The 14,008-nt window shown below is 40.0% G+C and overlaps 1 protein-coding gene across 1 annotated transcript; it reads right to left on the bottom strand.

Moving 5' to 3' along the window:
* Positions 1-8,386: 8,386 nt before the first annotated feature.
* On the bottom strand, positions 8,387-9,154 carry LOC147635954 (uncharacterized). The gene is made up of 4 exons (XM_086801054.1): positions 9,056-9,154; positions 8,923-8,955; positions 8,752-8,790; positions 8,387-8,528 (listed from the first exon to the last, which is right to left on the bottom strand). The coding sequence occupies exons 1-4, from the start codon at positions 9,139-9,141 to the stop codon at positions 8,408-8,410; spliced, it is 279 nt and encodes a 92-aa protein (XP_086657180.1). The 5' UTR covers positions 9,142-9,154; the 3' UTR covers positions 8,387-8,407.
* Between the last annotated feature and the right edge of the window lie 4,854 nt (positions 9,155-14,008).

Here is a 14,008-nt window from a genome sequence, read left to right as displayed (position 1 = left end):
TTTAATGCACTTTATGCTCTCTTTAATGCACATTACTCACATATTGATGAGGTAGATATGGCAAGATTCTGCACAGGGAGTGAATGGGCGTGTCTTAAGAGCATACGGTTGTGTCTCTGTAAAGTGAACAACCGTTCACTTCTCAAAGAAAAGCAAGTCGAGACTAACTGCGTGCCCAATCTTTTCTTTGGTTTTTCACTAATTTAAGCCCCTCAATGATGAATTTTATGTTTTCTTTTTGTGGATGGCTTGGGCTAGTCCCAAGCTATCCAATGATGCATAGAATGCTGAATTAATCCTAATATCTTAAGATTAATTGAGAGATTAGTCTAATATGTAGTTTTTAACTAATTGAAGGGAAAAACCAAAATGAATGGAATTAAGAGCAAGATTAGGGCACTTATTTGTAGCTCTCGCTTTCAAGCACTCCATTGTATGAAGAAAAATAAAATCAAACAAATTAAACATGCATCTCATAACCTACTCCTACCTGTGGATTTGCATTCCATCCGGCAAATCAAGGCTCTAGCTAAGGAATAGAAGGTGGAGGATCCTAAGCTAAGTGCAATCCCCGGCAGTGCCCAAGATGTTCACCTAAATGAGCATATACTTCCTTGCATGAGAGAAGAAGAGACAATGCAAGGGTTGGTTCGGGAATATGCACTTATGAGGGTTAACTCCTTGATGTGAAGCCGCCAAGAGAGAAGAAGAGACAATGCAAGGGTTGGTTCGGGAAAATGCACTTAGACAACCTTAATGAGGGTTAACTCCTTGATGTGAAGCCGCCAAGGGATCACTCTATCACCACTTCTATCACCCAATTGGAGTTTTCCTCAAGCTAGGTGGGGAGCAATGAGAGAAGGAGCTATGGAGAGCTCCACTCGTACTCAATGCCTTTGTGTGTGAAAGAGTGGAAGAGAGTGAGAGAGCAAGAAGGAGAAGAAGAGGCAAGCAAAGGAAGCATCGCCTACATGCACACACATATGACCAAGCAAGCAAGCATGCATACACACAAGCTCACCACCATAGCCACAAGAGAGAGAGAGAGAGAGAGAGAGAGAGAGAGAGAGCAAAATTCAATTGTAATAATGGGATTATGTTCTTTTTCATATTTCATAAGTCACTTATATACATGAGCTCTCTTTTTACAATGGCCGGCCGCCCATTTAATAATTGGGGGCCCAAAATTGGTGTTTCTAGCTGTATGTACACCTAGGCTTATGCTCATGGCTGGCATTACACATGTCATTAGCTCAATTATCCTTTTTTTTTTACATGAAGCACTTAGCGCAGTTTACATAAAAATGAGTTACATTAAGTGTAATCACGCTTTAAAATAATGTTGACCATTGTGGTTAATACTTTCACACTTCCTTTTTTGGTATTCTATGGCATATGTATGTACATTGATTCTCCAATGAGCCACATTGTATCATCGCCCCCATATTAAATTACATTTGCATAGCTAGTTTCATTGCTCTTCTAAAACTTAATTTTAATAGTGATACCATTTAATTCCATATATAAATGGATTTCCTCGACTAACGTACATATGAGGCTTTGATTTATCAAAGATATTTCATAAATAGTGCTAGTGGAATTCCCATGATCGAGAGCTGCTCTCTTGATGTGTCCTTTTCTCATTGTTTTCTTCCCATGTTCAGTTCTTTCCACATCATTCGCATGTGTATTCTACCCTTTTTTGTCAAACTTGCAAGCATATTTAGGCATCAAAATGGCATCCAAAAGAGATGGGTCATCCAAACCATTGAAACCTACACCTTTGGTTATTCATTTGCTCCATTGTGCTACATGGTCACTTGTTTTTACGAATTCCCTTTGGTTCTCCCTTGTCTTCTTGACAATCGGAGTCTCTTTTTGCCACTCTCTAAAACTAAATTTGCATGTATTCATTGTTGGTCACCTTGACGTTTGGATACAAGATATAGGGTTGAAACTTCAAGTGCTTGCTTCTGACATCTAACGTGCCATCTCCGTGGGATTTTAATCTCTTTTCTTACACATTGATATTGATACATAGATTGAGTTTGGCTTCTTTATGCACCAAGATCATGCCAAAATTTTACCAAAATATGATCAAAATTCCATGATTGGATGCTAATTGGGATACCACATGATGCTTTGGGTATGCCAAAATGCATTTGTGCAAGGGTATGCAATGGGGATACTTGTAGTTGACATTTGGGCATAATCTGCAGATTTTGCAAAAGTGCAATTCAGTTCGAGGGATTTTGGGCTTACCCAAATTGGACACCTACACTTCATTCCCCATTCCAACACCTTCCAAACAAGCCAAACGACATACCATTTGGAGCTATTGGTGAACGGTTACACCCGTTTTCATGGGGCATCCCTGTTTTGGCAGTTTGTATACCAAAAGTGATCTTAGAGACTAAACTTGATGGGTGTGTGGTACTCCTAAAAAGGCTCCTAACAAGCTAAAGATTGCCCAAATTGTACTCTTGAGTAGGGAGTTATGGCCCATTTTTGGTGAAGGCCTATTTCATAAAAACCCAAAACAGAGAGTATTAGGGCCCGAGTTGAACTTAAACTAATCACATAGACTTATTCCTCGTCTCATTACCTTTCATTACCTTTACATAGAGCTTGAGTTTGTTCAAATCAAATAACCCTAGCTCCGCTTTTTGAAAGTTCTCTCAAAACGGTCCATTATGGCCGGCAAGCTAAAAGGTCGGCCCCGGAAGGTATCACTGGTCACATAAGACATGAAAGGGGAGGAGTTAATAGAGCATGGCATGCAATCAAGAAATGGCATAACTATCTTTATGGTGCACATTTCAAGGTGAGAAGTGATCATAGGGTGCTGAAATTTTTCCTCTCCTATCCCAATCTTTCTTCCCAAACAAAAGATATGGTTAGCTACTCTTCAAGGATATGATTTTGAGATATCCTACACACCTGGGAAGGAAAATGTAGTTACGGATGCATTGTCAAGAATGTGCGGGGCTTGCACTATGACATCAATTATGGAAGTATATAGTGAACGGATCAAAGGGATTCAAGAGGAATATCTTATTAATGAAGGTGCTACACATATTTATAGGAAATTATAGCAAGGAGATGATAGAGAATTCCCTCATTATTACAAGCTTCGTAATGGTCTCCTATGGCACAAGGATAAGGTGCACTTGGTTCCTACCTCATCTTACATTCCCAAGGTGATTTATGAGATGCATTATTCACCACTTTTGGGCCATCTTGGTGTGCTTAAAACTTTTGACAAAGTGAGCAAGAGCTTTTATTGGAAAGGCATGTGGAGAGGTGTCAAGAAGTTTGTGTTGAAATGTGTGTCTTGCCCAAAAGAATAAGGATAGCCATCAACTTCCAAGTGGATTGCTTCATCCTTTGCCTATTACGGATGGAAAATGGACTCACATTTCTATGGACTTCATTACGGGTCTACCAAGGACAAAGCATGGATGGGATCAAAAATTTACGGTGGTGGATAGACTCACCAAATCAGCCCATTTCATTGCTTCAAAGATCACTTATGGGACCTCTCACATTACCAAGCAATTCATGGAACATGTATTCAAGATACATGGTTTGCCACTTAACATAGTTTGTGATAGGGACACCAACTTCATGGGTACTTTTTGGAAGACATTATATGAGAACATGGGAACCCAAATCACTCCATCTATAGCCTATCATCCTCAAACGAGGGGCAAACGGAGTGCACAAACAAATGGCTTGAAGTGTATTTGAGACACTATTGTCATGATATACAAACGTCTTGGAATGAGTGGCTCTATCTTGTTGAATTTTGTCACAATTTAAGCAAGCACTTGAGTATCAGAATGTCATAAGGCTCTTTATGGGTATCAAGTGCAACCTATCATCCTCAAACGAATGGGCAAACGGAGTGCACAAACAAATGGCTTGAAGTGTATTTGAGACACTATTGTCATGATATACAAACGTCTTGGAATGAGTGGCTCTATCTTGTTGAATTTTGTCACAATTTAAGCAAGCACTTGAGTATCGGGATGTCACAAGGCTCTTTATCAAGTGCATGTGCCCATCTATTGCTTTTCATGAGGACAAAATGGTTAATCCTTTGGCCAAGGAAGAGTTGGAAAGGATGAGACAGCTTCTTCAACTTTGCAAGGACAACATGAAGAAGTCTCAAGAGGTCATGAAGGCAAATGTGGATGAGCATAGGTGTAAGATGGAGTTTGAAGAAGGTGACTATGGGATATTAAAGCTTCCTAAGAGCTGTCATAACATCCTCAAAGAATATTCCAATCCAAAATTGGCTTAGAGATATTATGGTCCATACATGATAGTCAAGAAGGTGGGTGACTTGGCTTACAAGCTTGATTTGCCTCCTTCTACAAGAATTCATGATGTGTTTCATGTGTCCAACCTAAAGAGGTTTGTGGACAATCTTCCATAAGAGATTGAAGAGCTACCACCCATGGATGAAGAGGGGAGATCATATGAGCCGGAAAGGATTGTGGACAAGAAGACAAGGGAGTTGAGAAATAGGAACATTGAAGAATTCGTTGTTAGGTGGAAGAGCAATTGCCCATGGATGAGGCTTCTTGAAAATCTTTGAAGTATGTGAAACAACATGGCCTACTTAGGAAGATGTTTCTTGACTAAGTGGCATGATTTGTATGGAGAAAATGGTCAATACTTGGGATTATATGCATGCTGTAATTTCTAGACAGTTTTGGTAAGGTCCATTGTTGGAGTCGATGCTTTACTCCAAAAAGCTTTTCATTGGTCATCACAATGGAAGAATATCATTTTCAACCTATTCCATGGAGTCATGAAGAATCTTTCAAAAGATTTCATCTACAACAAGGGCTTTCATAACAATCCCACACATATGCATTGGAGATAGAGAGCATATTTGGGCCTTCACCACTTCCCATTGATTTCATTTGAGGCTATGATGAATTGTAGATATCTTGTATGATTTTGAGGACAAAATATTTGGAAAGGGATGGTTTGTAATGAAGCAAAACTAAGGTCCAAAATATGTAAATAATGGGTCATGGGCAAGGCTACTATAAACAGGGCCTTGCGTTTATTGTAGGGATCTTCAGTCATTCATATCTTAGACACTTACATGTACTCATGGCAAGCTTGATACCCATCCTCATAGTGAGAGGTTAAATCACTTAGGCCTTATGCACATACCTTCTACATGTGCATGTGGACTTCTCTTTTCATCATAATCACATGGATTTCTTATATGTGTTTGATGCTCTGGATGCTAGATTTGGAAATGTGTTGATTTCTTGATCTTTGGTCTAGATCCATTTCAAAAGCCAATTAGGGAATAAAAAATTTAGTTTGATCATATCTCTTCCTCACTTTAATCATGTTTGGGCCATTTCAAATAGCCCATAGCCCATGGTTTGTGTACTAGTACAATTACTTCACTAGCATGAAACACTTGTTTACATGAGTTCCCATTCCATTAAAATTTTCTAGTTTCACTCAACTTAGCATCTCCCACCTAATTGAGTTTTAATAAAGAGTAATGAAATTAACCGTGATCTACTTCTAAGATGTAGTTTCTATGCTAACCTTTCCATGGCTCTCTAGTTTAGGATTGTTTCATCTTTGGTTTCTTATTCAGCATCAAAATATCACCACTACTAGATTGTTCCAATCTTTGGTTTCTTATTGAGCATCAAAATATCACCACTACTAGTTTAATGAACCAAGTATACGGGGTAATCCTTATGGCTTGACTTTGAATCATAGAACAATTATTGAGCTCGACTCTTTGAATCATAGAACAATTATTGAGCTCCATATTAGCATGGAAAACAAACTAGAACTTAAGTTTAAAATGTGAAAAATAATTATTGAGCTCCATACTAGCATGGAAACAAAAGTTTAGCCTTTTGAAATGAACATTGAGTTGCATAAATAGCATGGAAAACATCCTAAATGAACAAACTCACCGTTCAATTTGAGATTAATTATTGAGCTCCATACATGGAAACAAAAGTTTAGCCTTTTGAAATGAACATTGAGCTGCATAAATAGCATGGAAAACAAAATAAAACTTAGAGAAGTTACCAGCCTAAATTAACAAACTCACCATTCAATTTGAGATTAGCAAGTGTTACACTTAAGATTCTAGCATCTGAAATGAACTCACTCAAACTCACTATTGAGGTTAGCATTTGAAATGATCAAAACTCTAGTCACATTCAAAGAATAATCTTAATGATTTCCCATATTGAAAGGAGAACATTTCTATACAACAAAAAACATTATTGAATCCAAACTTAAGTTTAGCATGTGAAAAGATTTAAAAAAAACATATATATATACGTATACATATACATATACATATACATATACATATACACACATACACACACATACACACATACACACACATACACATACATACACATACATACATACACAGGTAAGCATCTAAACTCACTATTAAGGTTAGCATTTACGCTTGAGGTTATATTATATCTAACTCTTTCATTATATCCAACTCACTATTTCATTTCAGATGCTAAGATCCTAACCTAAATAGTAAATGCTTTTCAAACTCACTCACTATTTATGTTAGCATTTGATATGAACAAAACTAAAAAACAAAACTCTAACTCTCTATAGTCAATATTCAAAGAATATTCTTAATGATTGCCCATATTGAAATCAAAGGAGAAAGTATGTCTTTACAATGAGAAACTTTGTAAAATCTCTTTAAAATAAGAGAAGAAATCTTTACAACAATGAGAAACATGGGTGGGCTTGGGTTTTGAGGTTATATTATATCTAACTTTCATTTCAGATGCTAAGATGAAAACCTAAATAGTAAATGCTTCTCAAACTCACTATTCATGTTAGCATTTGATATGAACAAAACTAAAAAACAAAACTCTTAACTCTCTAGTCAATATTCAAAGAATATTCTTAATGATTGCCCATATTGAAATCAAAGGAGAAGGTATGTCTTTACAATGAGAAACTTTGTAAAATCTCTTTAAAATAAGAGGACAATCTTTACAATGAGAAACATGGGTGGGCTTGGGTTTTGTTATACATAAATTGTATATTTACAAGAACAACTTTTGGTTGCATGGGCTTTGTTATATATATATTAACAATAAACATGCCTAAGAATTGTTGGGTGATAGGGCTTTTTGAGATGTACAAAGGCATAGTACATTTTTGTATGCATGCGCATATATCATCCAAGAATTATGCAATGCTCTTAAATCTTATTATTGCCAAGACATGCATATATCATCCAAGAACTATGCACTGCTCTTAAATCTTGTTGCCAAGAGATGCTCCTCTCTTTAATTTTGTTGTCCTAAGACATGCTCAACCTTTTAAGGCCACATCAAGGGCTCAACAAAAATGACATTTCAACGTATTTTTACCAGGTTGAAATTTGGAAGACCGGCTAGAAATATCGAGCCCTATTATTTTTACCGATTAAAATTTGGAAATTTTGGTTGAGTTTTTTCATTTTTAGTTAATATATTAATTTTTAGTTAAAATACTAATATGCAAATTTAGCCTAGAAAACCCGTTGGTTTATAAGCATGTCCTTATTTTGATCAATTAAAAAAAAACTTTTTATGGAGCCCTAGAGGCCATTCCACCCTAAGCCCTTTGAAAATTCAAATAAAGATCCCACTTTGTAGGTAACGCGACCCACCAACCCTAAAACAAAAACCACCTTGTAAATGGCTTATTCTTAATTTATATAGCTTGGTTCACATTTAATTCTAACATCCTTGTAGGATTTAGGATTTTGTCTTTACCCATTCTTTACTCATTTAAATTTAACTTGCTCCATTTAATTTGAAACATGACCAAAATGTGTCCCCAAAAGGTTTCGCGACGTGTCCCAAAATTGTGCGCCAAAAATGTGTCCCTTGGGAGAGACTTGCCCAATCTCGTGTTCATTTAATTTGACATGAGCAAAAACCGAACAACGCAACGACATTGACCAACATCTTTAAACAAGAATCGAGGTAATATCTCTATAAATTTGTCCAAAAACCTTTGATACCAATATTAAAACGATCATTGAAAAATGAGAGCTCATATAGACTAGTTGAAAATGAGAGCTCATATAGACTAGTTGAAAATGAGGGATAAAATGGTGAGCATATATCTTCAAAAGCCTTAACAATGAAGGGAGGAAGATAAATGGATAGAGCCACTTGTTTATTAGCAAGTTATTGAACGATAGCTAGATAGAGCTATAAAACAGATGTGTATACATGAAAGTCAAAGCAACATGCAAAAACTATGGAGAGGCTTATGTTATCAAACATATGACACTCACCGAGGCCACACAAGGCCATCGTTATTCTTCTCTCTATATATATATTATATTATATATTATAATGGAGACTCACATCGTGGTAGTGGCAGTGCCCGATCTTTTCGTGCCGCACGTGCTGCACGTTGTGCACGTGCTCCCACTGCACGTGCATGCAAAGTCGCCGCTGATTGGCTGACGGACACAATCGCATCAGTGTTCGAAAAAAACCCGGGTATAGTGTAATTTGCACTTGCAAATTTTTAAAATTACTTTCAAATTTGAAACTTAAGGGTACAAAAACCTGCAGATTTTGAGGGGTTGTAGAACAAAAACCTTCAAAATTTGAAAATTTTCTTTATAAATAATTTCACAATTTTTAGATGAAGGTTTTGTACTTTTTGGGAAAATAGTTTTTTTCGAACACTGAATCGCATACCGCCCCGCAGGGGCAATTGTTACCACGTGCGCCACCCCTGCCATCCGTTTTTTTTTTTAAAGTTATTTCTTCTTAATTGTAAAGGGCAGAAATTAGGCGAACCTTAAGTACTTACTAATCTCAACTGCATTAAGCTAAATACGCTCACAAATGCAGGCTTAGTATTTACCCGGCAGCCGTTGCGGCGGAGGTCGCTCCACATCTGCGATTAATATAATTATACGCCAGATGAGCCATCAAGAAAAAAATAAATAAATAAAAAACTCACACGTTTCATGTAATTAAGTGCAGAGAATTGTTGCCTGCAACCAGCTCCGCACGCGCAACCGCCAGAGCAGCAACCGCAAGGGCTGCCTATGCCGCACGTGTTATCGCAGGTACACACCATATTTTGCCTTGCAGGGGTGATAACGAGAAAGAGAGGAGAGCAAACGAACCAACCGTGTAAGAACGCAAGCTTGTTAAATAGCGTGCTGGTTTCTGCTGCTGCTTCAAAAAGAAAAGGCATGGGCTTCTTTTTTAAGAAAGTTTCCGCCATGACCAACACGTTGCATAGATTAGCCCAAAAAGTGGCACACATCCTCCTCGATTCCAATTAATTAATTTTAGAGGACCTTTTGACTAAAGCCACCACCCGGTTACCGCTTATGATTCTTAAAAGTTCGTCGTGGGTGCTTATGATTCTATTTTCACTCTACTATTCACTCTACTATTCTGATAAAATCATAACTCTACTTTTAAAAAGAGGACGACAAAAAGAAAACCATAGATATTTTTTATTTTTAATGACAAAAATTCTTATGGATTCACATTTGAAAAAACCATAATAAAAATGTCATTTATTGATATTTCAAGCGATTACAATACCCCGCAAAGATCGCATCGAGCCCAACCGCCGAGCCCACCGCCAATCCAGCTAACTCTCCAATCTAGCGCAAAGAAACATAATTAATTAATCGTGTACATCACCGTAATCTCATTCATTAGCATGATTAATCTCCATCCGGTATTGTGTGACGCAATGGCATTGCAAAGTCCATCTAATTTCAAATAGCATACTTCATCATGTTTATCAGCATAATTATCTCTATCAAAGAAGCAATGCGATCCACACCCTAACCATCCCTTCATAAACACAACGCAGCTTTATCAAAATTGAACCAATACCAGATGTGTATTTCAAGAAAAGCCTAAAACAAGTACTCTGCATATGGAAAAAAACTGCAAATGGTATAGCCAAAATATGAATTAAATCCCAACATTTCTTTCTATATTCTTCCAGTCGCAAAACCAGAATCACCAAATTTTCGCTGAAACAGAGAAACATTAATCCTAATTTTTTAAACTTTGTGAACATAAAAAGAGAAATCCCAAACCTAAGAGGAAAGTATGTCACGGAAACCCTAACAGGAAATTATGGTCAGAAAAACCCTAACAGAGAGGTCTTAAACTGTGATTAAGAGCTAGCGATATGTTGCAACGGAACATTGAACCTACCTTGCCCTGCCATCCGTTGCTTTCCCATTCTTGAGGCGATGGTTCACCATAGTCCCCGTAGCTTGCCATCGTTTCTCAGGCCAGCCTCGCGTTGTGACTTTCTGAAACGGTTGGCTCAGAGGGGAGCAAGGGCGCAACGATCCTCAACGACTTCCATGATTGTAGCGTTTAATTTTAAAAAAAAAACTCTTAACAAAGGTTATCAGAACTTTCTCGTATTAATTAATAGATTTTGAATTTTCACTCATTGTAGGCCCCTATTCCGGTGCATTAAATAATTAATGCTCCAACGGTACCCACACCTTAGGTGAGCCTAAGGTTACGAACCTTAGGAAAACTCCCCAATGCCACGTCTTCTCCTCCAAAACAAGGCAGATCCCAACGGAGGGGGGCATGCGTCCTCGGGTGGCCTATTCACACTTTTTCCTGTGGCCTAATTCTTTCTGCATCTTTCCCTAGGTAGACCTCACCTCGCCCACCTCCTTCGTGCATATCTGCTACGCTCACCCCCCTCTGCCATTCTATGCACACCTCACTTCGGCCACCTCATTCTATGCGCACCTCACTTCGGCCACCTCCCTATAATGCATGTCTTTTCGTGTCCAGTTCCTTCCTCCCTCGCGGAAAAAGCCCCTCCTACCACCCTCAGTCTTCCCTCCCTCCTGGGCAAGACACACAACTACAACTACAGTGTGCAGGCGGGTTGAGAGAGAGAGAAAAGACAATTTGATCGTAATCAAAATCGAGAGAGAGAGAGAGAGAGAGAGAGAGAGAGAGAGAGAAGCTTCTGCGCATGACACCCAAAAAAAAAAAAACACCAGAAAAGAAATATGTGCAAAAGACCACATAGCATCAATGAGCGCATGCAGGATTCCATACTAAATATGGCGCCAAAAAGTACATGCTATCAAAACGTTGAAAAAACTTTAAACTATGGTTTTGCCAATCAAAAGAATAGGGGCCTGCAATGAGCAAAATCGATTAATTAATACGGGAAAGTTCTGATAACCTTTGTCAAGAGTTTTTTTTTAATTAAACGCTGCAATCATGGAAGCCCTTGAGGATGTTGGAAACTTGTTTTTCGTCTTCTTGATTCCTTGCCGTTTCTTCTAGTAGTTGCCCGGCTTCCATGTTATCCTCCTCTAACCAGAGCGGCCTTCTTTCCCACTCAACAATATGAGCAGTGAGCACTATGCAAGAGCCTCATAGTGATGTCCAAGGCGCCATCACCCATTGTAAGCAATACATCTGTGCGAACTGCAACATTGCAAGGACCTGGCTGTACCAAAGCTTTTATTGATGGGTTCTTATTCTATTATAAGAGAAATGGTCCCTGCCTTCCTCGAAAATGTTCGCCATCCGTTAGACAAAGAGGGAGAGGAAGATCAAGATAGATAAGATGGACAGAGTCAGATAAGTGCAAATGCAGGGTGTACGTAGGTTGTATAAGAAATTTCTTTTCCATAGGAAATTTTGTCTTGTTTAAAAAAATATGTATATGGAATTAAATCTTTGAACATTGCAGTCGTTTGAGAAATTTGAATTTTTGAAGAAAGCTAAGGCATTAGATTATGGTTTTGTGGCCCAACTATTTATTTAATATATAAAAAGTATTTTGGTGCCTTATTTCTTAAAAGTTTTGGCTGGAATTTGACACAACAACACACACTCCTCCCTACATGCCACCACTCTCAAGAACCACCTTAACCACTGAATACTTTTTACGTGTATACCATAGTTAATTCTTTTCTTAAAGGTTAATGTGGCTTCTTCTTCTTTTTTTTTAAAGCAACAAAATCGTCTACCATAGGGTGGTTCTGTCTCTCTCTCACTTCTTCTTCTCTTTCTCTCTCTCTCTCTCTCTCCCTCCCTCCAAGAAAAAAACCATATGCACACACACACACACACACACACACACAGAGATTTGGCTACCACAACTACCAACGTGAAACATCCCTACCCCCAAGCTCATTGCACTACAACATTTCCAATGGAGGGCGGAGCTAGCCCCAGTTGTTGTTGCTACCACTAGCTCTCTGCAAGATAAGAGAAAAGCAAACATCCACGAGGAAGCCAAGGACATGCCACCCCTACCCACTGTCTCCACCAGTGACATCCCCTCAACCTCGGCTTCCCCACTTGCCCTTATCATATGACTCCCCCAATTCACAATGGAGAGGCAAGAGGTTGAGTAGGGGTGTATTGGCCATGACTCCTTAAGCCATGGCCGTTCCTTTGTATGGGCCTGGGGTAGATAGAGCTCTACGAATTTCCCACCCTACAGCCATGGGGACCCGACCTTCTTAATTGTCTCTACTTTATTGAGACATCCAATGCCAACTAGGCTACAAGGCAGGACTTTGGACAACGAAGGTGCTTCCCATCAGTCTCAACCTTGTCCACCACAATGTGCTCCATCTCCCCCAAGTCAAGCAGTCATACATACGTTACAGCAATGTCATGCACCATGTGTGTGATATCCATATCAAAGACGATGTGGAATGGCAAAACATTACATGACAGGAGCTAATCATGCCCGCCCACGCTCTTTCCTTTCTCCTCATGACACGTTGCACAGACCATTGCAACATGTCGACTCTCACCCACATCATCCAAGGCATCACCATCAACTAAGCAGAGTCTCTGCAGAAGGAGCTACACGCAATCTGCTCCAACCCCCAAGGCAAGTGGCGTCCTCCTCCTTACTCACCAAAGTGCTCTACCACACAGCCTATTTGCCTCCAAGACAGCACCTCCATCACTCCCCCTATTCTTGAACCCCGACCTTCACCAACCACGCCCCCCTCCAAGCGCCACCATCCCGATCCCTAGGCAGGGACCGCAAAGTAGCAGAAGAAGAGGAACTTCGACGCATAGCCCAATTCCTCGAAGAGAACCTCCTTCAAACACCCAGCACCGGCAGCCAATCCCTTCCTTCCCCATCCCTAACTCATCCCCGACGAAGGGCCGCTGGCATCACCCTCTACCTCACAATGCCATAGCATGGACATCCTCTGCTGGGGGTGTTTCTAATCCCAATAGGTGTACTCCAAAGGCATCAAGTCCTTCCACGACACCCTCCCTTACTTCCCTCAAGGATTCTCTAACCTCACCAGGGAGCTCCTCACGTCCATGATGGATCCGCTATACGTAGAGGCAGCATGAGCAGGTAACCGCCACCTAACAGGCCATGCTCCTAGCCAATCTAACCAACTCTAAACCCAACAAGGCCTCCAAGCAGCCCTCCTCGCCAACACCCAACTGACAAACATACCTGGAGGACCGCAAGTGCACCCTCGCCGATGCCCTGGCCGCCGTCACCCAACTCCAGCAGTTCCAGGCGGCCCAGGAGAACGGTCAAACTACAAACCACGCCTGCTCCCTCGCCCAAAAGGAAGCTTAGGACATGTGCCGCCAAGCCCAGACCGCTAAGGACCCTTGCCTCCTTCGACTCCTATAAACAAGTCGCAGACATTGCAGCCAAAAGATGCCCAGTTACGTGTAGAGCAGAGAAGCGTGCCCTCCAATCCCAGCCAACGTCCAGCACCATGGAGCGCAAAGTCAATGCCTTAATGGACACTGCCACCGAGTTGCCCAGCCTCTCCACCCTACCCCCCCAAAACCCTTCCCAACTTCTTAAACTCCATTACCATGCTTTTCAGCTCAACCTTCTTCAACACAACCTTTTCCTTTTGACGACCCCCTCACTGCCTCCACCCTCTCCTACCTCATCACCAAAATCCCTCACCCCTCCATTA

Source organism: Cibotium barometz, chromosome 8, assembly GCF_041138505.1.
Source record: "Cibotium barometz isolate CiBa-2024 chromosome 8, ASM4113850v1, whole genome shotgun sequence".
Classification (NCBI taxonomy): Eukaryota; Viridiplantae; Streptophyta; class Polypodiopsida; order Cyatheales; family Cibotiaceae; genus Cibotium; species Cibotium barometz.
This window is presented reverse-complemented; position numbering and strand designations above follow the sequence as displayed.

Excerpts from the sequence above, each read along its gene's own strand:
- LOC147635954 (XM_086801054.1), bottom strand. The coding sequence starts at position 9,141 with ATGGTGTGTACCTGCGATAACACGTGCGGCATAGGCAGCCCTTGCGGT. Across the intron at positions 8,956-9,055 it reads GCGTGCGGAGCTGGTTGCAG|ATGTGGAGCGACCTCCGCCG; the intron begins GCAACAATTCTC and ends TATTAATCGCAG. Across the intron at positions 8,791-8,922 it reads TCCGCCGCAACGGCTGCCGG|GGGTGGCGCACGTGGTAACA; the intron begins GTAAATACTAAG and ends AACGGATGGCAG.